This window comes from Dryobates pubescens, chromosome 35, assembly GCF_014839835.1.
Source record: "Dryobates pubescens isolate bDryPub1 chromosome 35, bDryPub1.pri, whole genome shotgun sequence".
NCBI classification, from domain to species: Eukaryota; Metazoa; Chordata; class Aves; order Piciformes; family Picidae; genus Dryobates; species Dryobates pubescens.
The window spans coordinates 6,164,247-6,188,316 of record NC_071646.1 but is presented as its reverse complement, the minus strand read 5'-3'; the positions used below and the strand labels follow the sequence as shown (position 1 = coordinate 6,188,316).

Here is a 24,070-nt window from a genome sequence, read left to right as displayed (position 1 = left end):
CTGCAGCTCTGTGCTCTGGGGGCTCCATCCCTCAGCCCCTGCAGCTCTGTGCTCTGGGGGCTCCATCCCTCAGCCCCCTGCAGCTCTGTGCTCTGGGGGCTGCATCCCTCACCCTCTGCAGCTCTGTGCTCTGGGGGCTGCATCCCTCACCCTCTGCAGCTCTGTGCTCTGGGGGCTGCATCCCTCACCCTCTGCAGCTCTGTGCTCTGGGGGCTGCATCCCTCAGCCCCCTGCAGCTCTGTGCTCTGGGGGCTGCATCCCTCAGCCCCTGCAGCTCTGTGCTCTGGGGGCTGCATCCCTCAGCCCCTGCAGCTCTGTGCTCTGGGGGCTGCATCCCTCACCCTCTGCAGCTCTGTGCTCTGGGGGCTGCATCCCTCAGCCCCCTGCAGCTCTGTGCTCTGGGGGCTGCATCCCTCAGCCCCTGCAGCTCTGTGCTCTGGGGGCTCCATCCCTCACCCCCTGCAGCTCTGTGCTCTGGGGGCTGCATCCCTCAGCCCCTGCAGCTCTGTGCTCTGGGGGCTGCATCCCTCACTCCCTGCAGCTCTGTGCTCTGGGGGCTGCATCCCTCACCCTCTGCAGCTCTGTGCTCTGGGGGCTGCATCCCTCACTCCCTGCAGCTGCCTCCCTGCCAGCTGGGGGGGTTGGAAGCACAGACTCAGGCAGGGCTGGAAGAGACCTCAGAGCTCACCACAAGCCCAAGCTGCCACCCAGCACCTCCTGACTGAGTGCACCACGGCCCTGAGTGCCACAGCCAGGCCCTGGGACCCGGGGGGGCAGAGCAGAGCTGGGGACCGAGGGCAGAGCCCAGCCTGGGACTGCAGAGCCCGACCCAGGGGGGGGTCAGAGCCTGGGCAGGGCTGGCCCCAGGGGTTGCCCTCGTGAGGAGCAGCTGAGGGTGGAAGGGAGCAGCGAAGGTCACCCTGCAGTCAGCAGGGGACACCTCCAGCTTGGTCAGGAGGTTGTTCAGCCCTGGGGGGAGCAGAAAGGAGGCTGAGAGGAGAGCTCCTTGCTCCCTGCAGCTCCTTGCTCCCTGCAGCTCCCTGCCAGCAGGCTGCAGCCGGGGGGGGGGGACAGAGCCTGCTCTGCCCAGGCACCAGCAGGGGAGGAAGGCAGCACAGGAGGACAGTGAGAGGCTGGAGCAGGGCCAGGGAAAGGCAACAGAGCTCTGGGGAAGGGGCTGGGGAGGAGCAGCTGAGGGAGCTGGGGGGTGCCCAGGGGGGCCAAGGAGGGCAGCAGCAGCCTGGCCTGGAGCAGCAGTGGGGTGGGCAGCAGGGGCAGGGCAGGGATGGTGCCCCTGGGCTGGGCACTGGGGAGGCCACAGCTTGAGTGCTGGGTTCAGCTCTGGGCTCCTCACCCCAGGAAGGACCTTGAGAGGCTGCAGCAGGGCCAGGGAAGGGCAACAGAGCTGGGGAAGGGGCTGGGGAGGAGCAGCTGAGGGAGCTGGGGGGGTTGAGCCTGGAGGAGGCTGAGGGAGACCTCATTGCTCTCTGCAGCTCCCTGAGAGGAGGCTGAGCCTTGAATTTCAGGCCCCTGGCAGTGGAGCTACCAGAAAGCAACAGATTGATGGAATGGGGTCAGGCTGGAAGGGAGCTCAGAGCTCAGCCAGCTCCAGCCCCCTGCCCTGCCCAGGGACACCTCCCCCCAGCACAGCTTGCTCCAGGCCTCATCCAGCCTGGTCCTGAGCACCTCCAGGCAGGGCACAGCCACAGCCTCCCTGGGCAGCCTGTGCCAGAGTCTCCCCAGCCTCACTCTCCACAATCTCTTCCTCCTCTCCACTCTCAGTCTCCCCTCTCCCAGCTCAAAGCCATTGTTCCTCCTCCTGTCCCTCCCAGCCCTTGGCCCAGGTCCCTCCCCAGCTCTCCTGGAGCCCTTCAGGTGCTGGGAGGCTGCTCTGAGGCCTCCCTGGAGCCTTCTCCTCTCCAGGCTGAGCAACCTGGAGGAGCTGGCAGAGGGAATGGTGGGAAGGGAGATCTGGAGCAGATTTTCAGCAGCCTGCTGTCTCTGGATCAAATTTCCTCCTGGGCTGTGGCTGTTTATGTAGAGCAACCCCCCCCCAGCCCCAGGCAGGGACAGCACTGCAGAGCTGCTCAGCACTGAGCCAAACAAGCAGGAGGCTGGGGAGCAGCCCCAGGGCTCCCCTGCAGAGGGAACAGCTCATTCCTCACCCCTCAGGGGGCTGAGGCAAGGAGCCCTCCAAACACAGCTGTGGGGGCAGAGGGATGGAGCCCCCAGAGCACAGAGCTGCAGGGGCTGAGGGATGCAGCCCCCAGAGCACAGAGCTGCAGGGGGCTGAGGGATGCAGCCCCCAGAGCACAGAGCTGCAGGGGGCTGAGGGATGCAGCCCCCAGAGCACAGAGCTGCAGGGGGCAGAGGGATGCAGCCCCCAGAGCACAGAGCTGCAGGGGCTGAGGGATGGAGCCCCCAGAGCACAGAGCTGCAGGGGCTGAGGGATGCAGCCCCCAGAGCACAGAGCTGCAGGGGGCTGAGGGATGCAGCCCCCAGAGCACAGAGCTGCAGGGGGCTGAGGGATGCAGCCCCCAGAGCACAGAGCTGCAGGGGCTGAGGGATGGAGCCCCCAGAGCACAGAGCTGCAGGGGGCTGAGGGATGGAGCCCCCAGAGCACAGAGCTGCAGGGGGCTGAGGGATGCAGCCCCCAGAGCACAGAGCTGCAGGGGGCTGAGGGATGCAGCCCCCAGAGCACAGAGCTGCAGGGGGCTGAGGGATGCAGCCCCCAGAGCACAGAGCTGCAGGGGGCTGGGGGATGCAGCCCCCAGAGCACAGAGCTGCAGGGGCTGAGGGATGCAGCCCCCAGAGCACAGAGCTGCAGGGGCTGAGGGATGCAGCCCCCAGAGCACAGAGCTGCAGGGGCTGAGGGATGGAGCCCCCAGAGCACAGAGCTGCAGGGGGCTGAGGGATGGAGCCCCCAGAGCACAGAGCTGCAGGGGCTGAGGGATGCAGCCCCCAGAGCACAGAGCTGCAGGGGCTGAGGGATGCAGCCCCCAGAGCACAGAGCTGCAGGGGGCTGAGCTCAGGGGGGCTGAGGGATGGAGCCCCCAGAGCACAGAGCTGCAGGGGCTGTGGGATGGAGCCCCCAGAGCACAGAGCTGCAGGGGCTGAGGGATGCAGCCCCCAGAGCACAGAGCTGCAGGGGCTGAGGGATGGAGCCCCCAGAGCACAGAGCTGCAGAGGGTGAGGGATGGAGCCCCCAGAGCACAGAGCTGCAGGGGCTGAGGGATGGAGCCCCCAGAGCACAGAGCTGCAGGGGGCTGAGGGATGGAGCCCCCAGAGCACAGAGCTGCAGGGGGCTGAGGGATGGAGCCCCCAGAGCACAGAGCTGCAGAGGGCTGAGGGATGGAGCCCCCAGAGCACAGAGCTGCAGAGGGCTGAGGGATGGAGCCCCCAGAGCACAGAGCTGCAGGGGGCTGAGGGATGGAGCCCCCAAGCCACAGAGCTGCAGGGGGCTGAGGGATGGAGCCCCCAAGCCACAGAGCTGCAGGGGGCTGAGCTCCCCCACCTCCCTCGGTGCCACTGCTCCCCCCCCAGCCGCGGGTGTTGTGAAGGAGCAGGGGAGGATGGGGGGGGGGCAGGGAAGTCACCGAACACCTCCTGGGATGCCATGAAAGAGGAGCCTGGCCGCGGCTGCAGCAGAGCCTGGGGGCAGGGGGGAGGGGGATCAGCACCGGGAGATGCTCTCTGACCCCACAGCCATGGGGAGCAAGGCTCTGATCTGGCTGGAGCACAGAGGCCTGGAAGTGGTTGGGTTGGAAAAGCCCTCTGAGAGCATCCAGGCCAAGCCTGCCCCCAGCCCAGCCCCAGGGCACCACCACCCCCTGGCGCTCAGCACCACAGCTCCAGGGCTGGGGACACCACCACCGCCCCTGGGCAGCCTGGGCCAGGCCTGGGCAAGCCTCAAGGGGCAGAAATTGTTGCTCATGGCCAAGCTGAGCCTCCCCTGGGGCAGCCTGAGGCCATTTCCCCTTGTCCTATCCCTGGGAGCAGAGCCCAACCCCCCCCCTGGCTGCAGCCTCCTCTCAGGGAGCTGCAGAGAGCAATGAGGTCTCCCTCAGCCTCCTCTGCTCCAGCCTCAACCCCCCCAGCTCCCTCAGCTGCTCCTCCCCAGCTCTGCCCTTCGTGGGACAGGATCCAGGGATCCTGCACTTGATCCTCAGCCCTGCAGCAGGGAAAACTCAGCTGGAAGCTGCAGCTCTGACAGCTCAAGAGAGGGAAAGGGCAGCAGCAAGGTCCCCCAGGAGCTGGGTGAAGGATGGGATGGGAACAGAATGAAGCAGGTTGGAAAAGAGCTCAGAGCTCACCAAGTCCATCCCAGCACCATCTGATCAACCCAACCATGGCACCAAGGGCCTCATCCAGGCTCTTCCTAAACACCTCCAGGGATGGGGACTCCACCACCTCCCTGGGCAGCACATCCCCAGGGCCAATCTCTCTGGCTGGGAAGAATTTCTTCCTCCCCTCCAGCCTGAACCTCCCCTGGCACAGCTTGAGACTGTGTCCTCTTGTTCTGGTGCCTGGGAGAAGAGCCTAACCCCTGCCTGGCCACAATCACCTTTCAGGTGGTTGCAGAGAGCAAGAAGGTCTCCCCTGAGCCTCCTCTCCTGCAGGCTAAGCAACCCCAGCTCCCTCAGCCTCTCCTCCCAGGGCTGTGCCCCAGACCCCTCCCCAGCTTTGTTGCCCTTCTCTGGACACCTTCCAGCAGCTCAACCTCTTTCCTGCCCTGAGGAGCCCAGAGCTGGCCACAGGACTCCAGCTGTGGCCTCAGCAGTGCTGAGCACAGGGCAGGATGAGCTCCCTGCTGCTGCTGGCCACACTCTGCCTGCTGCAGGCCAGGCTGCCCTTGGCCTTCTTGGCCCCCTGGGCACACTGCTGCCTCCTGTTCAGCTTGGTTGCCCTTCTCTGGACACCTTCCAGAAGTGCATTGGGGACCTCCAAGAAGCTCCAAGCACAGAGGAGATCTGCTCCATTCTGCCTCCCATCTGAGCCCCACAGGCTGCCCAGGGAGCTGGTGGAGTCCCCCTGCCTGGAAGGGTTTCAGAGCTGTGGTGCTGAGGGCCAGGGCTCAGCCTCAGCAGTCAGGGAATGGTTGGGCTTGGATGAGCTGAAAGCTCCTTCCCAGCCAAACCAATTCTGTGATTCCCTGCAATGAATTCCTGGCCTCTCCCTGGGAGCTCAGCAGCTCCTTGGCCTCCTCTGCTGCTCTGGTGGATGGCATCTGGCCTCAGCACTGCCCTGTGTGGAGGCAGTCACCAGGCCAGGAGCTCCAAGGCCTTCTCCTCTAACAGCCTCTGCAGAGGCTCTCAGAGCTGCACTCAGGCCAAGGAGCTTCCACCTGAGCAGGAGGAGAAACCTCTCTGGTGGGAGGCTGCTGGAGGCCAGCAAGGTCCCCAGGAGCCAGCAAGGAGCCCTCATGGCCAAGGAGCTGCAGGGGGTCCTGGGGGGCATGGAGAAGAGTGTGGCCAGCAGGGCAGGGGAGGCTCTGCTGCCCCTCTGCTCTGCCCCAGCCAGGCCACAGCTGCAGCCCTGGGGCCAGCTCTGGGCTCCCCAGCTCAGGAGGGACAGAGAAGTGCTGCAGAGAGCCCAGGGGAGGCTGGGAAGCTGCTGAGGGGCCTGGAGCAGCTCTGGCAGGAGCTGAGAGCCCTGGGGCTGAGAGCCTGCAGCAGAGCAGCCCCAGAGGGCAGCTGAGCAATGCTCAGCAAGAGCTAAAGGAGCTGTGGGGGGCAAGAGGCTGGGGCCAGGCTCTGCTGAGTGCTGCCCAGGGCCAGGCCAAGGGGCAAGGGGCACAGAGTGGCAGGCAGGAGGTTGGAGCTGAGCAGGAGGAGAAAGTTGTTTGGGGTGAGGCTGCTGGAGCCTGGAGCAGGCTGCCCAGAGAGGTTGTGGAGTCTGCTGGGGTGGAGAGCTTCCAACCCCCCCTGGGCACTGTGCCCCTGGGCAAGCTGCTGGGGGAGCCCTGCTGGGGCAGGGGCTGGGCTGGGGGAGCTCTGCTGGGGGAGCCCTGCTGGGGCAGGGGCTGGGCTGGGGGAGCTCTGCTGGGGGAGCCCTGCTGGGGCAGGGGCTGGGCTGGGTAAGCTCCAGAGCTCCCTTCCAGCCTGCCCCACTCTGGGGCTCTGAGCTCATCCCCAAGCTCTCCTAACACCCAGGCTGTGCTTGCAGCAGTGCTGGGGATCAGCCACTGCCCTCTGCACCACCCTGAGCTGCTCCTGAGCCTACCTCAGGCTCTGGGCAGCCTGAGCTGGGGCTCTGGATTCCCAACTGGATGAGGAGAGAAGCTTCTCCTCAACTCCCCTGCAGCAGCAGCAGCACTGCCAGAGCCTGGCTCCAGTTACATAAAGCACTGCAGGAGCTCCTCCAAGCAGTCACCAGCACTGCTCTGGGTGCTCTGGATCCCAGGTTCCTATGCTGTAAGGGGGGGAAACCAAACCCAAAGCTTCCTCCAACAATGGGAAAGGGAACAAAAGGCAACACCAACCCCCCAGGAGCTTTGCCCTCAGCTCCTCAGAGCCTCACTCAAAGGGCAAAGCTCCCAGCCCAGATGTTGCCCCCCTGGTAGTTCACTCTCCTGCTACACCTCCATGCTGAGAGGCCTGGGGGTGGGGGGAGCAGAGCTGAACAGTGCTGAGCACAGAGCCCCTGCAGGGTGCAGGCTGGAAGGGAGCTCTGGAGCACACCCTGCCCACCCCTTGCCCCAGCAGGGCTCCTCCAGCAGAGCTCCCCCAGCCCCTGCCCCAGCAGGGCTCCCCCAGCAGAGCTCCCCCAGCCCAGCCCCTGCCCCAGCAGGGCTCCCCCAGCAGCTTGCCCAGGGGCACAGTGCCCAGGGGGGGTTGGAAGCTCTCCACCCCAGCAGACTCCACAACCTCTCTGGGCAGCCTGCTCCAGGCTCCAGCAGCCTCACCCCAAACAACTTTCTCCTCCTGCTCAGCTCCAACCTCCTGCCTGCCACTCTGTGCCCCTTGCCCCTTGGCCTGGCCCTGGGCAGCACTCAGCAGAGCCTGGCCCCAGCCTCTTGCCCCCCACAGCTCCTTTAGCTCTTGCTGAGCATTGCTCAGCTGCCCTCTGGGGCTGCTCTGCTGCAGGCTCTCAGCCCCAGGGCTCTCAGCTCCTGCCAGAGCTGCTCCAGGCCCCTCAGCAGCTTCCCAGCCTCCCCTGGGCTCTCTGCAGCACTTCTCTGTCCCTCCTGAGCTGGGGAGCCCAGAGCTGGCCCCAGGGCTGCAGCTGTGGCCTGGCTGGGGCAGAGCAGAGGGGCAGCAGAGCCTCCCCTGCCCTGCTGGCCACACTCTTCTCCATGCCCCCCAGGACCCCCTGCAGCTCCTTGGCCATGAGGGCTCCTTGCTGGCTCCTGGGGACCTTGCTGGCCCCCAGCACTCCCAGCTGCTGCTCCTTGGAGCTGCTCTCCAGCAGCTCCCCCCTCAGCTGTGCTGCTGCAGGAGGTTGTTGCTGCCCAGGGGCAGTTCCCTGCCCTTGCCCTGGGCTCAGCTTCCCCTCCTGGTGTCCAGCCTGGCCAGCTCCCTGTTCAGCCTCCTCTTTAGGGCTAGAGAAGCCCCAGGAGGGGACTGCAGGCTCCAGCTGGGTGCAGCCCTGATCCCAATGGGCACTGCCATTCAGCAAGGCTGGAGGCAGACCCCCAGCCCCACATCCAGCCCAGCTGCTGCCCAGCAGCTCCCCTGCAGCAAGGGCCTGCACAAGGCTGAGTCCAAAGAGATGCTCAGAAGCAACAATCAGCCTCAGGCCAAAGGGAAGCTGCTCCCCTGGGGCTGTGGAGCTTGCAGGGTGATTACTGCCCACTGTGGACACCCCCAGCCCCTCCTGGCAGGCTCTCTCTCACCCCACAGCCCTCTCCAGCTCCCTCACAAACAGCCTGCCAGAGGTGGAATCACTCCTGCCAGACACAGGCAGGAGGGAAGGCTGTGGCTGACCCTGTCCCATCCAGCAGCTTGCTGTGGTCCTCCCAACCTCACTCTGCCTCTCTGAGATGAAACCCACCTGAGAGAGGCAGTGGGAGACCACCACAGGGTCCAGCCAACCCCTTCCACCTTGCTGCCTGCTCCTGAGCTCACACCACACAGCAAGGAGCCACAGGAGGAGTGGGGCTGCACCCAGCAGGCTCCAGAGGCTGCAGCTCCTGCCTGCTCTGGGCCTCAGTCCTCAGCAGCAAGAGCTTCCAAACACAGCTCAGGCACAGCTCAAGCTCTGACCATGGCCCAAACCCAGCAGGAGCTCTGACCATGGCCCCCAGACATGACCCAGGCCCAGCACAAGCTCTGACCATGGCCCAACCCCAGCAGGAGCTCTAATAATGGCCCCTAAACATGACCCAGGCCCAGCACAAGCTCTGACCATGGCCCCCAGACCCAGCACAAGCTCTGACCATGGCCCCCAGACCCAGCACAAGCTCTGACCATGGCCCCCAGACACGACCCAGACCCAGCACAAGCTCTGACCATGGCCCCCAGACCCAGCACAAGCTCTGACCATGGCCCCCAGACACGACCCAGACCCAGCACAAGCTCTGACCATGGCCCCCAGACATGACCCAGACCCAGCACAAGCTCTGACCACGGCCCAACCCCAGCAGGAGCTCTGACCATGGCCCAAACCCAGCAGGAGCTTTAATCATGGCCCCTAAACATGACCCAGGCCCAGCACAAGCTCTGACCATGGCCCCCAGACCCAGCACAAGCTCTGACCATGGCCCCCAGGCCCAGCACAAGCTCTGACCATGGCCCCCAGACATGACCCAGACCCAGCACAAGCTCTGACCATAGCCCAAACCCAGCACAAGCTCTGACCACGACCCCCAAACATGACCCAAACCCAGCAGGAGCTCTCCCCACGGCCCCCAAAGGAGGCCCAGGGCCAGCAGGAGCTCCAACCATAGCCACCAAACATGGCCCAGGGCCAGCAGGAGCTCTCCCCACGGCCCCCAAAGGAGGCCCAGGGCCAGCAGGAGCTCTCCCCACGGCCCCCAAAGGAGGACCAGGGCCAGCAGGAGCTCTCCCCATAGCCCCCAAAGGAGGCCCAGGGCCAGCAGGAGCTCTCCCCACAGCCCCCAAAGGAGGCCCAGGGCCAGCAGGAGCACAGCAGCAGCAGCAGCACCTCCCTGCTGGGCTCTCTGCCCCCCCAGCAGCTCCTCCAGGGCTGCTCTCAGCCTCCTGGGAGCTCTGCAGAACCAGCTGGGCCACAGCCCAGCTCCCATCCCCTGCCCCAGGCAGGCAGCTGCCAGCAGGGGATCTGTGGCAGCAGGATCACAGCAGCCTGCCAGGGCAGCTCCCCCCCCAGCCTGGGCACCTCTGGGGGCAAAGGATCTAACTCCCCCCTCCCAGCTGGGCAAAGAGCTCAGCAGCCAAGTGGCACCGACAGGATCTCTGTGCCTAAGCAGAGGGCTCCCTTCCTCCTCCTCCTCCTCCTCCTCTGGCCCACAAAGAGGGAGCTGCAAGGCCATCTGTGTCAGCCCAACGAGCCCCTCCAGCTCCCACAGCCTCAGCCCAAAGCCACCAGGGAGGGATCTGCCCCCGGGAGCAGGCAGAAGCCAGCCCAGGGCCCACCCAGGGAGCAGCTCTTCCACCCGGGAGAGCAGCAGAGCCCCCCGGCCCTCGGCAGGGCAGGACACATCCCCCCCGGAGGGGATCAGGGAAGCCTGGGGGGAGGGGACAGGATGGCACCTGGGGACCTCGTGGAGAGCCCAGGCCCCCCCTCAGCTGCTGCTCCCAGCGGCCCTGTCCCAGCCCTACCCTGGGTCCCCTCCTCCCCAGCCCTCCTGCAGGATCCTGCCCCAGCTCTTCATCCTCTTCACACCTCCCTGGACCCCTCGGGACTCTCCTCAGCCCCCATCACCGCCCCCCCTCCTCACCCCCTGCCCTCTGAAGGCCTCTTAACCTCCTCGATCCCCTCCCTCCCCTCGGGCACCCCTAGAGCCTTCCTGAGCCTCGGGAAGCTCCAAGCTCCCTTCCCCAGGGACTCCTTCACCCTCTCCAAGCCCGAGAGACTCCACAGAATCCCTCAGCCCTCCTCTCCTCCTCTTTATCGAACCCCTCCTCGATGCTGGGACCCCCACAGAGCCCCTCTCTAAAGCACTCTATGGACCTTCAAAAGCCCCCTCCTCAGCGCTAAAGAGCCACACCTTCCCCTAAGCCCCTTCCTGAGGCCCCTCGAGACCCTCCCCAGAGCTCTCTCAGCCCCCTGAGACCCTCCCCAGAGCTCTCTCGGCCCCCTGAGACCCTCCCCAGAGCTCTTTCGGCCCCTTGAGACCCTCCCCAGAGCTCTCTCGGCCCCCTGAGACCCTCCCCAGAGCCCTCTCGGCCCCCTGAGACCCTCCCCAGAGCCCTCTCGGCCCCCTGAGACCCTCCCCAGAGCCCTCTGGGCCTCTTAACGCGCTCCCCGGAGCCCTCTCACTCCCGAAGGCCTCCCTCCGGAGCACTTTAGGCCCCTCAGAGCCCTCCTCCAAGCCTCCCCTGGGGCCGTTCCTCACCGAGCAGCAGCAGCTTCACCTCCTTGGCCGCCTTCTCGCCGTCCTCCCGCAGGTTGCGGTCGATCATCTTACTCCGCTCCACCGCCGCCTTGTCCTCGGCGCTCAGCGTGCAACCCATGGCGGCGGCGGGGTGGGGGGAGGCCGGCGGAGCGGCCCGGCCGCCGGCAGCGGGACAGGAGCGGCGCCGGAGCGGGGCTGAGCCTCTCGCTTCGCCTCGGCCCGGGCGGCTCCCTGAGGCGGCGCCGGATATCCGGTCCCGCGCCGCGGGGCACCACGGGAAGCGCAGTCCCCGCGGTGCGGGATGGGAGGCGGCGGTGGGAGTTCCGCCTCGATAGAGCGGGGCACGATGGGAACGGAGGCGGGCGCCTCGCTTCCGCCTCGGTAGAGCGGGGCATGATGGGAACGGGGGCGTGCGCCGCGCCTCCGCCTCGGTGGAGCGGGGCACGATGGGAGCCGAGGGAGCTTCGCTTCCGCCTCCGCGGGGGCCGGGAGGAGCTCTTCAGTTTCCGCCTCGCTACGGCGGGGCACGGTGGGAGCCGTAGGCCTCGGTGGGGCCCATGGCGGCCCCCGCGTCGGTCCCACACGGACCCCAGCCCCACACGGGGGCTTGGCCGGGCCTGGCCGTACGGCGGCTCCAGAAGCCCTCGAGGGGAGCACCCCCCGACCCCCACACCGACCCCAGCCCCAGCCACACATTGAGCACCCCCCGACCCCAGCCCCACACCGAGCACCCCCCGACCCACACCGACCCCAGCCCCAGCCACACATTGAGCACCCCTCGACCCCACACCCACACTGAGCACCCCCCGACCCACACCGACCCCAGCCCCACACTGAGCACCCCCCGAGCCCACACCGACCCCGGCCCCACACCGACCCCAGCCCCACACTGAGCACCCCCCGAGCCCACATTGACCCCAGCCCCACACCGAGCACCCCCCGAGCCCACACCGACCCCAGCCCCACACCGAGCACCCCCCGAGCCCACACCGACCCCAGCCCCACACCGAGCACCCCCCGAGCCCACACCGACCCCAGCCCCAGCCTGCCGTGGGTCCGTTCCCAGCTCCCCCTGCAGTGAGGAGCTCCAGCTCTGTGCCCCCCTCGCCGAGGGCCAGGCCTCGGTCCCCCGGCCGTGGGGCAGGCACAGCGTGAGTGGTGGTGGGGAAGCAAGGAGTGGCCTGGGAGGGGCAGGGGTCAGAGAGAGGACTCGGACGCCCCTCTGGGGCGTTCCATCCCCATCTGCCAGCTGGCTGGCGGGGGTGCTGGGCACCTGGGGGGCACCCCTCCTGAGGAGACCCTTCGTGCCAGGGTGGGGATGACCCCAAGCCTCTTAGCCCCACAGCTTCTCTGGGGTCGTGCCCCACCGAACCCCCCCAACCCTTCCCCCGGGATCCCCGACCCCCAGGGCAACGTCGCAGACCCCCCACCCACCCCAGCCAGGCGACTCAGACCAGCTCTGCCCTTGCAGCCGTGTTTGTCCCCAAACCCCCCCTGCCCCAAGGCTACAGCTCAGGTTTGGGAGAGGCCCCCCGGGGGCACACAGAGCCCATCCCCCCCGCGTCGCTCCGAGCCCTCCACCGCCTCCTCGTCGATCTGCCCCGGGATGCGAAAATCGACGGGGGGCTGGTCCCGCTTGGGGCTGGGGGTGCGGGGCCGGGGCTCGGCCGGGCAGCCGGTGCCCTGCAGGAACTGCAGGAAGTTCTCCTCGATGGAGCCCTCCCGGCTGGGCAGCCGCAGGTCCTCCTCGGGGGGCTGCTTGAAGAAACAGGTCAGGAGCCGGCCCAGCTCGGCCCGGATCTGCCGGTTGAGGCACCCGTAGAAGAAAGGGTTGGAGGTAAAGCAGAAGTACCCGAGCCAAGTGACCACGGTCTCCGCCGCCGGCCCCACCAAGGGCTGGGAGCTGAGCGCCGTGTAGAGGTGGAAGGAGAAGTAGGGCAACCAGCAGAAGAGGAATTGGCCCCCCACGGCTAAGAGGATGGCGGCGGCTTTGCCCCCTCCGAACGTCCTCTGCGGGGTGGTCCGGGGGGCTCCCGAGGTGGTCACCATGGTGGAGCGGCTGCTGAGCGACTCGGAGCGGCGCCGCCGCGGGGTCTCCATCCAGGTGGGCAGCGGCCCGTGGTGCATGGCGGCCACCCGCGCCACCTTGAACATGCTGCAGTAGACCACCACGATGATGAGGAGGGGCAGGAGGAAGTAAAAGGCGGCGAAGAACACCACGAAGAACTTGCAGTAGGGCCCGCGGCTCCATTGCAACGAACAGCCGCGGCCGGCGGGAGGCGGCGGCGGCGACGACGACGACGACGACGAGGAGGAGGAAGGCGGCGGCGGGGGGCGGTGGTCGGGGGCCAACCAACCCAGGACGGGGACGAGGGAGGTGGCCACGGCTTTGAGCCAGACGCCCACCAGGACGCAGGCCACCAGCCCCACGGTCATCCTCACCTCGTAGCGCATGGGGTGCACCACGTAGTAGTAGCGCTCCACGTTGATGGTGGAGATGGAGAGGATGCACATGCTGATGAAGCAGACGCTGAGGAACAGGTAGACTCGGCACAGCGCCTCGCCCAGCACCGGGCTCTCGAACACGGCCGAGCCCGAGAGCATCTCCAGCGGCATCAGGGTGAGGGCGGCCAGGAAGTCCACCAGGCAGAGGTGGAAGACGAAGACGAACTTGCGCAGCGCCGGGGTCTTGACGATCACCGTCATGACGGCCGCGTTGCCCACGATGGCCACCAGGTCCAGCAGCAGCATGAAGAAGAGCCCAACCGATTTGGAGGCCACGTCTTTAGGCTTGGCGTCGGCCGTGCCGTTGGGGGGCATGGGGCTGGGGCTGGGCTGCAGCCCCCGAGCCCCCCTAGAGCCGTTCCAGCCCCAGGGCGAGGGCAGGGAGGGCTCCATCCTGGGCCTTCACCGGCCCATCGCCCATCCTCGGGGGGCCGGGCATCGCCCACGGGGGGGCTCACATCATTGCCTACCTTCTGCCCGCTCCGGGTGGGTGCTGCCCCGGGAGGGTTGGGGGGAGGTGGGGTTGGGGGGTGCCGCTCAGAGCACCCAAAGGTGCCCCCCAGCCTTGCTCATCTCCCTGCTCCTCGCTGCTGGGCAGCTCCGGGCACCTGCAGGGAGGGTGGAGGTGGCAGCAGGGTAGGGGACACGACCCTGGGCAGGGGGACTCCTGATGGCCTAGGTTTGGGGGGGAGGGTCTTCACTCAGCGTGACCCCAAATCGCAGCCCCCCCATTGCCCCTGGGTGCCCCTCTGTGACACCCTCCCCACCCCCAAGCCCTGTTCCCAAGCAAAAGCCTCTGCAAAGGAGCAATTCTGGGGCTGAAACCCCCAACCCCCGATGTTTCCACCCAAACCACCCCAGTGGGACCCTTCACCCAGAACTTGGGGACCCCGAGGGGCCTCAGGGATGGCTGGGGGGGGGGGGCACCAACGCCTGGCTTCACCCCTCGTGCTCTGAGGGCCCTCAGGGACACCCCCACCCAGGCCCAACCCTGACATGGGCGCTGCGCCCCCACCCACCCCGATGGGGGCCACCAGCTGCAAAGCAGAGCCCCGGATCTGGGGAGGGGTCTGGGGGTTACCCAAGAGACCCTCACCCATGGCTGCTTCCCCGGGGGGGGGGACAGCCATCCTCTGCACCGCAGGGAGCTCAGGGGGAAGGGAGGATGCTGATGGAAGGGAGGTATGGATGGAAGGGGGGGGGGATGAAGGCAACGAGTCCCGGGGGGTGCAGGGGCGATGTCACCGGCTGGGCACCCCCCCTCCGATCTCCCGGCGTCCCCACTCCCAACACCGTATCGCCCCCACCCCACCCCCGGGCATCGCCCCGGTGGGGCAGCTCGACCGCGGTACCTACCCTGGGGGGCTGCATGGGGCCGGGGCCTGGCCCGAGGGTCCCCGGGCAGGCCGCAGGGGGGGCCCCGGGGTGGGCGGGGGTCCCCGGTGCGGGGGGGCGTGTGGGGGACGCTCGGGGCCGGGCCGGGGCCGGAGCCGCTGCGGCGAGGGATGCTCCGCACCGCCTGCTGCTGGGTCCTAGCGCCTGCCGCCAGCCGCCGGTACCCCGGCACGGCCCCCCCCCCCCCCCCGCCCCCGGCCCCGCTGCAGCGGAGGGATCCCGCGGGGGCTGTCTCGGCCGTGCGGACCCCAGCTTCACCCCGCGGGGATTGGGGGTATCCTTCCCCATCGACCCCAGGTCCTGCCCTGGGCATCACTTTGGATTCTGGTCCCAGCTGCCCCCCAGTTGCCCCCTAAAAGAGGATGGGGAGGGGATGGGGGCGAAGGGGCCGCTGGAGGGGGGGCTGGGGGGGAGCAGTCTCTTGGGGGCCATGGGGAGGGCAAAGAGGGGGAGCAGGGAGGGGGAGCAGGGGGGCAGCACAGGAGGCAGCCTGGGGAGGGGGCAGCGGGATGGAGGGGACAAGGGGGCAGCTCCGCAGCGCTGGGGCACGGGGTGGGGATGGGGACGGCTGCGGGGGGTGGGCACAGGGCCGGGGGGGGGCCGCTCAGAGATGCCAAGGAGCTCCCCCCCGGCTCTGTCCACCCCCAGCCCATTGTGCCCTTCCCTTCCTCTCGGTTCAGCAACGGAGCCAGCTGGGAGCAGGGCGGTGCCAGGCTCCGTGCCTCGGTTTCCCCTGGCACAGTTGCGGGGCGGGGGGGGGGTCCCCAACACCAGCCAGAGCCTGGCATCCCCTCAGGAGCCCCTCCAGGCCTCGAGCATCCTCCTGGCAGTGCCCTGAGCCCAGCCCGTGGGTGCCCTAGGTGGGGGGGGTGCAGGCCACAAGCCCCGGGCGGGTGGCAGAGGGTGGTGGGGGCACAGCGGGCAGGGCCAGGCGGGCGATGCACGGCCCTGGCACAGGCCCTGGCACAGGCCCTGGCACAGGCCCTGGGTGTCACGTGCCCATTGCTAGGTAACAAAAACCCAAAAATAGCCCAAACCAGCCCAGATTAGAAACGTGGGACCTGGCATGAACCAGCCCCGGCGGCTGGCAGGGGCTGCCCGGGCACGGCGGGCACCGCTCCGGCGGGCAGCACGGCGAGCGGCAGCGCCAAGGCCTGAAGGGCACCAGGGCTGCCCCACATCACCCCTCTGGGGCACCTGCCCTGACCTTAGGTGGAGGAAGCCCTGGGCACCCCCTTTGTCCCTGAGCATGAGTGCCCGCCCTGACCTGGGTGCCCACCCTAACCTGAGTGCCTTCACCTCAAGCTGGGTACCTGCACCTCAAGCTGGGTGCCCACCCTTCCTTGGATGCCCACTGGTTGTCCATCCCAACCTAGCTGCTCCTCCTTCCCTAGGTACCCACATCAGCCTGGGTGCCCTGGTGCCCACTCCAACCTGTCTGCCCAACCGACCCTGGATGCCCAACTCTGCCTGGCTGCCCATGCTGCCCTGGGTGCCCACTCACCCTAGGTGCCCATCATTCCCTAGCTACCCACCCCAACCTGGGTGCCCACCCTTCCCTGGATGCCCACTCCCACCTGGGTGCCCACCCCAACCTGGGTGCCCACTTCAGCCTGGGTGCCCCCACCCCAACCTGAGCTCCCACCCTTCCCTTGATGCCCACTCCAACCTGGGTGCCCACTCCAACCTGAGTTCCCACCCCAACCTGGGTGCCCACTCTACCTGGGTGCCCATCTTCCAGCCCAGGCAGATCCCCAGGGAGCTGGCATGGTGTGTGCTGAGAGGGGGGTGCCCTGGCATCCTGGCATCCCAGCATTCGAGCACCCTACTGCCCCAGCACCTTGGCACTGCAGTACTTCAGCACCCCAAAGAGCCCATTAGCTTGGCACCTGATTGCTGGCACCCCGTTGTCCTGGTGCTCCAGCATCCTGGCACTGCTGGCACCCTGGCACCCCGGTTCCCAAGCACCCCACTGTCCTGGCAGTACCTCAGTATCCTGGCACGTTGCCATCCCAGCACCCTATGACACTGGCAGCTCAGCACCGTGGCACTATGGCCAGGTGGCATCCTGCCATCCTGGCACCTTGGTACTGAGCACCCCAGTACACAGGCACACTGGCACCCCAGTCCCCTGGCACCCCAAAACCCTGGCACCCTGCCATATCTGGACTGCTGCACCCCAGTATCCTGGCACCCTGGCATACCCATACCTGGCACCCCAGCACCCTGGCATCCTGACATGCCCATACCCTGGCATCCTGATGCTCTGGCACCGCAGTACCCTGACATATCCAGCACCCTAGCACCCCAGCACCCTTACACACCCATACCCAGCACCCTGGCACCCCCATGCCCTGGCGCCCTGGCACCCTGGCACGGCTCCTGCAGCTGTGCCAGCACAAATGTCCTGGACTCGCCCTCACTTTCTGGTTTAATCCTGGTGCTAATCCCTGCCCAGCACCCACTGCCCAGCCTGGCACTCACCCAGCACCCAGACACCCCCCGCAGCTGGGGTGCCCTGCCTGCCAGCACCCACCCCCCAACCTCCCTGACCCACCGGAGGGCTCTGGGGGTCCCTGACCTTGTGCCACCAGGGTGGGGACATGAGGGGGTCTCAGTCCCTGCTGTCCTCCCTGGGGGGCGCTCACTCTGTCTCCCCAACCTCTGATGCCCCCCTTGGTGCCACCCCTATGCCCTCCAGTCCCTGCTGTCCTCCCTGGGGGGTGCTCACTCTGTCTCCCCAACCTCTGATGCCCCCCTTGGTGCCACCCCTATGCCCTCCAGTCCCTGCTGTCTTCCCTGGGGGGTGCTCACCCTGTCTCCCCAACCTCTGATGCCCCCCTTGGTGCCACCCCTATGCCCTCCAGTCCCTGCTGTCCTCCCTGGGGGCTGCTCACTCTGTCTCCCCAACCTCTGATGCCCCCCCTGGTGCCACCCCTATGCCCTCCAGTCCCTGCTGTCCTCCCTGGGGGGTGCTCACTCTGTCTCCCCAACCTCTGATGCCCCCCCTGGTGCCACCCCTATGCCCTCCAGTCCCTGCTGTCCTCCCTGGGGGGTGCTCACTCTGTCTCCCCAACCTCTGATGCCCCCCTTGGTGCCACCCCTATGCCCTCCAGTCCCTGCTGTCCTTCCCAGGGCGGAGTGGGGTCAGCCCATCCAGTGCCACCGCACTCAAGCAGCTGGCACCAATCCTGCCTGGCACACCGTGCCTGTGCTGTGCCTCTCCCTCCCCCCTCCCTCCCTGCCATGTCCTCACTGCGTTGGCACAAGGTCAGGGCCACCCAGACCCCACCGGTGGGCTGGGCAGGTTGGGCACCCCTGGTCGGGGGTGTGTGGAAGGGGGGGGGGTCTGGGGGCTGGGTGGGTGCCAGGCCGGGCAGTGGATGCTGGGCAGAGCACCCCTGGTCGGGGGAGGGGGATGGAAGGGGGGGGTCTGGGGGCTGGGTGGGTGCCAGGCTGGGCAGAGCACCCCTGGTCGGGGGGGGGATGGAAGGGGGGGGTCTGGGGGCTGGGTGGGTGCCAGGCCGGGCAGTGGATGCTGGGCAGAGCACCCAAGTCGGGGGGGGGGGGGGTGGAAGGGGGGGGTCTGGGGGCTGGGTGGGTGCCAGGCCGGGCAGTGGATGCTGGGCAGAGATTAGCAGCAGGATTAGAGCAGGCATCGAGGGTGAGCAAAGGACAAAATTTTATCGGGGGGAGGGGGGAGATGGGAGGGGGCACACACAGGCACCACAGGACAGGGTGAGGGCACCCCGAGGTCACCCAGTCCCCGGCGGGGGTCCCCTTTAATTCCTGCCCCCCCCCTCCGATAAGAGCTGCATCATCTGGCACGGATCCTTCCGGCTCCTTTCCCTCTCCTTCTGGCCCCAAAAAAGCAGCAGAAACCTTTCAGGGCTAAAAATATAACCCAGGAGAAGGGGGGAGGGCACCGGGGCGGGCGGGCATGGGGTGCTCATGGCTGGCTGCGGGTGAAAGCACCCAAGGGTGCCCCGCCTGGACAGGGAGCTCGGGGCAGGATGTGACCCTTTCATCCCAGAGGGGCTGAGGGGCGCTGGGGTGGGGTCGGTCCCCGGGAACTTGAGCTGGAAGGGGAGGGCTGGGCCAGTGCCGGGGGGGGCTGGGCCAGTGCCGGGGGGGGTCTGGGCTGGACAGGACAGTACAAGCAGTGGGTCCCGGCGCAGCAGGATGGGGCAGAGCTGGGGGCAGCACAGAGGGATTTGGGATGTGGGATGGGATAAAGGTGGGATGGGGGTGTAGGAGGGATGGGGGTGTAGGAGGGATGGGGGTGTAGGTGGGGTGGGATGAGGATGGGGTCAGGGATAGGGATTGGGAATGGGGATGGAGATGAGGATGGGATGGGGAGGGATATGGGGATGAGGGTGGAGATGGATACAGGGATGGGGATAGTGGGGATAGGGACAGGGATGAGGATGGGGATAGGGATAAGGATGAAATGGGATAGGACAGAGAGGGGCGTGGGCATGGAGAGGAGGATGGGATGGGGATGAGGATGGGGCTGGAGGGATGGGGATGGTGAGGACAGGAATGAGGATGGGGATAGGAGATTAGGAAGGGGATGAGGATGAGATGGAATAGAATAGGACAGAGGATAGGTTAGGATAGGGTAGGGTAGGATAGGATAGGATGGGATAGGATAGGATAGGATAGGATAGGACAGATGGGGTGAGGATGAGAATGAGGATAACAGGGATGGGCACAAGGATCAGGATGGGGATAAGGATAAGAAGGCATGGGATGAAGAGTGGGATCGGCATGAGGGTGAAGATGAGGATGGAGATGGGGATGGGGTTGGGGGTGATGGGGATGAGGACAAGGATAAGGAGAGGGATGAGGATGAAGCTGGGGATAAGGTTGAAATGGGATAGGATGGAGAGGGGATTTGGGGTAGGGATGAGGATGAGGATGGGATGGAGAGGGGGATGAAGATGAAGCTGAGGATGGGGCTAGGGACGAGGCTGAGGCACGGGTCCGGGGGACAGAGATGAGGACGAGATGGGTGGGATGGGGATGGAGAGAAGCGTGGGACGGGGACAGGCACGGTGCCGGTCTGCGGGGTGATGCCGGGCCGGGGGTGATCCCGGCCGGGGGGTCCCGGTCCGGGTCCGGCTCCCCCGGGGGGGTCTCAGCCGGGGGGGCGACGCGCGGCTCGCGAGGGGTTAACGAGGCGCCGCCGCCATTGGTCGAGAGCGATGCAGCGACAGCCAATGGGGAAGGGCCGTGCGCGGGGTGCGCCGCGCCGGGGCCGCCCCCAGACCCTGTCCCGGGGCCGCTCCGCAGCCGGCGGGGGCTCGGTCCGGCCCGCTCGGCTCCGCTCCGTCCCCCTCGGCTCTGATCGGCTCGGGTCGGCCCGGGTCGGCACCTCTCGGCTCGGGTCGGCCTGGCTCGGCCCGCTCGGCTCGGCTGGGTTCGGCCCGGCCCGCTCGGTTCTGCTCGGCACCGCTCGGATCCGCTCGGCCCCGCTCGTCTCCGCCAGCCTCTGTTCGGCTCCCCTCGGTTCGATTCGGCTCTGCCCGCCTCGGTTCGGCCTCGTTCGGCTCACTTCAGTCCGGTTCGGCCTCGTTCGGTTCGGTTCGGCTCGTTTCGGTCCGACTCGGCCTCCCCTGGCCGCCTTGCTCCGCACCGGCCCCGGTACCAGGCCCCGGTAACGCCCCGGGCGGGGGTGGGGGAGAGTTGAGCATCCTCCGGCGGGCTCCGTACGCAGCGGCGCTGGGACCGGGGGAGGTCGCGAGGGGCCGGTGGGGACCGGGAGGACCAAGAGCCCCGGGGGTGACCGGGAGGGACCGGGACCACCTCCGCGGCGCAGGAGGAACGGGGCCGCGGCGGGACCTGTGCCAGCGGGTGACAAAGCCACCCCGCGCCGGGACTCTGGGTGAGGGGGGAGCCTGCTGCGTGTCACAGAGCCCCCACCCCGTGACAGCAGGTGACAAAAGCCACCGCGCTGGGTGGCCAAAGCCGCCGCTTGCCGCCGCACCCGAGGCGAGCAGCGAGCCCGGTGCGCGCCGTGCCGACCGGGGGCCGACGCCAGCCCGCGGTTAGCGCTGCGAGGTTGGGTGACAAAGCCACCCCACGCGGTGGCACCGGGTGACAAAGCCACCCTGCGTCGTGACACCAGGGCATGCCGTGACACCAGGGGACAGCAGCCACCTTGCGCGGTGACTCTGGGTGGCCGAAGCGGCTCTGTGCCATGGCACTAGGCAAGCAGCCAGCCTGGCACACTGGGTGACCAAAGCCACCCTGCAGCCCGTGCTGTGACACTGGGTGACAAAGCCACCCCCCGCTCTGCCCCACCAGGTGACCAAGTCACCCTGCACAGTGATACCGGGGGAGCAGCTAGCTGGGGGCGTGCTGTGACATTGGGTGGCCCAGAGCCACCCCTCAGGACATGCTGTGAGTGGGTGACAAAGCCACCCCCACCGGCCTGCCGGGTGACAAAGCCACCCCCCTCTGCCCCACTGGGTGACCAAAGTCGCCCCATAGCCCAAGCTGTGACACTGGGTGACAAAGCCACCCCCCTCTGCCCCACTGGGTGACCAAGCCACCTCGTAGCCTATGCTGTGACACTTAAGTGACAAAGCCACTCCACTCCCCCCCCCGGGAAACCAAAGCCACCCTGTCTGGTGACACGGGGGGGCACAGCCAGCCTGGTGCATGCTGTGACACCAGGTGACCCGAGCCACCCTGTGCCCCCCGCACACCGGAGGGTCACAGCCATGCCGCTGCCCGGTGCCCAACACCCTGCTGAGGCCGTGGGGCCGGGCACGGCCATGGGGGGCAGGAGGGTGCCGCTGCTGCTGCCCCTGCTGCTGCCCCTGCTGCTGCTGCCCCCAGGGGGGTCAGCGGGCGGCAGCTGCCCTCCGCGCTGCGTCTGCGCCTCCAACATCCTGAGCTGCTCGCAGGCGGCGCTGAGCGCGGTGCCCACCCCCCTGCCGCGCTTCGCCGCCGTCCTCGACCTCAGCCACAACAACGTCAGCCGGCTGCGGGCGGACTGGGCACCGGGGCGGCTGGCACACCTGCACGCCCTGCTGCTCAGCCACAACGGCCTCTCCTTCGTCTCCACCGAGGCTTTCACCCACGTCCCTCACCTCCGCCACCTCGACCTCTCCTCCAACCGCCTGCGGGCGCTGGAGGAGAACCTCTTCAGCGACCTGGCGGAGCTGGAGGTGCTGCTGCTCTACAACAATGAGATCGCCTCGGTGGACCGCACGGCTTTCGAGAACCTGGGCCGGCTCCGCAAGCTCTACCTGGGGCAGAACCGCATCGCCCGCTTCCCGCTGGAGCTGCTGCGCGACGGCAGCCGCCTGCCCCAGCTCGCCCTCCTCGACCTCTCCGCCAACCGCCTCCACTCCGTGCCCGTGGGCGAGCTGCAGGCGCTGCCCGCCTGGCTCCGGGACCGCCTCTACCTGCACGCCAACCCCCTGGCCTGCTCCTGCCCTCTCTTCCAGCTGGTGGACCGCGGGCACCGCCGCCGGCTGAGCGCCGTGGTGGACTTCCAGGAGGAGCTGCGGTGCCTGCCCCCCGCCGCCACGGTGCCCGTCGGCATCCTCAGCCTGGCCGGCCAGCAGCCCCTCAACTGCAGCGAGGCGAGGGAGGCGGTGCTGGAAGCCCACCTGGGGGACACGGTGACCCTGGGCTGCGACACTCGCTTGCGGGGGGTGCGGCAGCGGCACTGGCTGACCCCCGGCGGCGAGAGGGTGCTGGAGGAAGGGGGCAACGGCAGCGCCGCGCTGCTGGCCAACGGCAGCCTGCAGCTGCGGGCGCTGCGCCCCGAGGACGCTGGCACCTACGCCTGCTGGGTGGCAGGCCCCCTCCTCAACGAGACCCTCTACGTGGAGCTGCTGGTGCACAACTTCACCCTCCACGGCCCCCACGACACCCTCAACACGGCCTACACCACGCTGGTGGGCTGCATCCTGAGCGTGGTGCTGGTGCTCATCTACCTGTACCTCACCCCCTGCCGCTGCTGCTGCTGCCGCGGCGCCGAGAAGCCCCCGGCCCCCCGGGACGACAGCATCAACTCCTCGGTGCTCAGCACCACTCCGAACCACGCCGCCGGGGTCCCCGGGGAGCCGTGTCGGTCTCACTCGGCTTCCGCCGCCGGCCCGGGGCAGAACGGGAGGTTCAAGGCGGGGGGCACCCCGCAGCCACCCCCCAGGCACGGCCCCAAGGCGCAGAGGAAGGTGTCGGACCCGGACTCGGTCAGCTCCGTCTTCTCCGACACCCCCATCGTGGTGTAGAGGTGGGGGACACGCCGCGGGGACGGTCCCCGGGGACGTGCCCTGTCCCCTCTGCCGCTGAGACTTGTCCCCGAGGGCTGTGCTGCAGGGCGGGGGGCGGGGAGGGGACAGCCTGGACCCCCGAACGTTGCCCCCAGCTTTGGGGACGCACGGACACGAATGGCATCGCCCCCCACCCCCCCGGACTGAGCGTCGCTGCTGTGCACCCACACCGAGGTCACCTCCACCGTGGGACCCTGAGGGGCAAGGAGGAGCTCCCCGGAGGGGGGGGGGGGGGCAGCACTGCTGGAGGGGCACCCCCAGCCCCACTGCCCACCAGACGTGGCAGGGCGGCAGGTGACAGACTGAGTGCCCCCCAAGGATGGCAGCACTGGGCGCGCCCCCCCGGGCTGTGACATTGGGGGGGGGGGGGGGGGGGGGGGGGGGGGCGGGGAGGGGGGTGGTCCCACACTGGCAGGGCGCTGCCCCCTCCCTGCCAGCCCCCCCCCCACGCCGTGCATGTGTATCGCCAAGCATGAGCCCACCGAGGAGCATGTGCCACCCCCGGCAGGGGGGGGGGACACGAGGGGCAGGTCACCCCCCTGGGGACCCACAGGGGTGCAGCTCCCCCCCCCCCCCCCCCCCCGGACCTTCCTCCCATCCATCCCAGCGCCCTCTCGCCCCTCCTCCCCCCACCGTGCAACTCACAGCCACGAGCAGAGGCTCCCCCCTCCCCTCCCCCCAGCAGGGAGTGAGACCCTGGGGGAGTCCAGCACCCCCCTGGCCCTGTGGCCTTGCGGCCCAGCCTGTGTCACTCCATGTCACCCCCCCCTCCAGTCGTGTCCCCCCCCCAGCCCCCCCCGCGCTGGCAGCTGCTCGCTGATTCCTTGGCCCGAATAAAGTTGTTCCCCCTGGTGCCTCTGCAGCGCTCGCCCGGTTTGGGGGTGCAGGGGGGGGCTTTAATGGGGGGGGGGCTCCTCGCTGGGTGTGGGGTGGTTGGGGAGGACAGGACCCCCGCGGGGGTCAGGCTGACACACTCCCCCCCCCCCCCCAGCCCCCGTCGAGGGTCGGGATGGATGCACGGAGGGGCTGCAGGAGCAGAGGCTTGGGGGGTCGGGGGGGGGTCACATCCTGCTCCCCCTTGCTTCCAGCCGCCTCTGGCTCCCTCTGGCTGTGCTGGGAGACCCCCACCCCCCCCACTGGCCCCCCCACAGTCCCTTATGGTTCCACATCCACTCCCACAGGCCCCCCACAGCCCCCTGCACCCCCATGCTCCTTTATGGTCCTCCTCTCCCCAGTGACTCTACTGACCCCCCCCCCAGCGACTTGTTTCCCCACTTCGGTCCCCGGCAGCTCACTGACCACCCCCCCGCGGCACCCCAAACCCCTTCCTCTGGTCCCCAGCACCCCCATGACACCCCCCCTCCCCCCCCCCCACTGTCCCTTAATGTTCCCCATCCAT

General features: G+C 68.1%; 3 protein-coding genes across 3 annotated transcripts in view; 1 reads left to right on the top strand and 2 right to left on the bottom strand.

Moving 5' to 3' along the window:
• Nucleotides 1-10,724, bottom strand: part of GNAI3 (G protein subunit alpha i3) — a 43,985-nt gene extending 33,261 nt beyond the window's left edge. Inside the window, exon 1 of the mRNA XM_054176562.1 lies at nt 10,478-10,724. Coding sequence (XP_054032537.1) covers nt 10,478-10,595 — 118 coding nt within the window. The 5' untranslated portion in view covers nt 10,596-10,724. The remainder of the gene's footprint in view (nt 1-10,477) is intronic.
• Nucleotides 10,725-11,977: 1,253 nt separating this feature from the next.
• Nucleotides 11,978-13,421, bottom strand: GPR61 (G protein-coupled receptor 61). The gene has a single exon (XM_009896703.2). It carries the CDS (start codon nt 13,373-13,375, stop codon nt 11,990-11,992), a length of 1,386 nt encoding a protein of 461 aa, XP_009895005.2. The 5' UTR covers nt 13,376-13,421; the 3' UTR covers nt 11,978-11,989.
• A 7,436-nt stretch (nt 13,422-20,857) lies between these two features.
• On the top strand, nt 20,858-22,675 carry AMIGO1 (adhesion molecule with Ig like domain 1). The gene has a single exon (XM_054176558.1). The coding sequence runs from the start codon at nt 21,106-21,108 to the stop codon at nt 22,627-22,629; it is 1,524 nt and encodes a 507-aa protein (XP_054032533.1). The 5' UTR covers nt 20,858-21,105; the 3' UTR covers nt 22,630-22,675.
• The last annotated feature ends 1,395 nt before the right edge of the window (nt 22,676-24,070 follow it).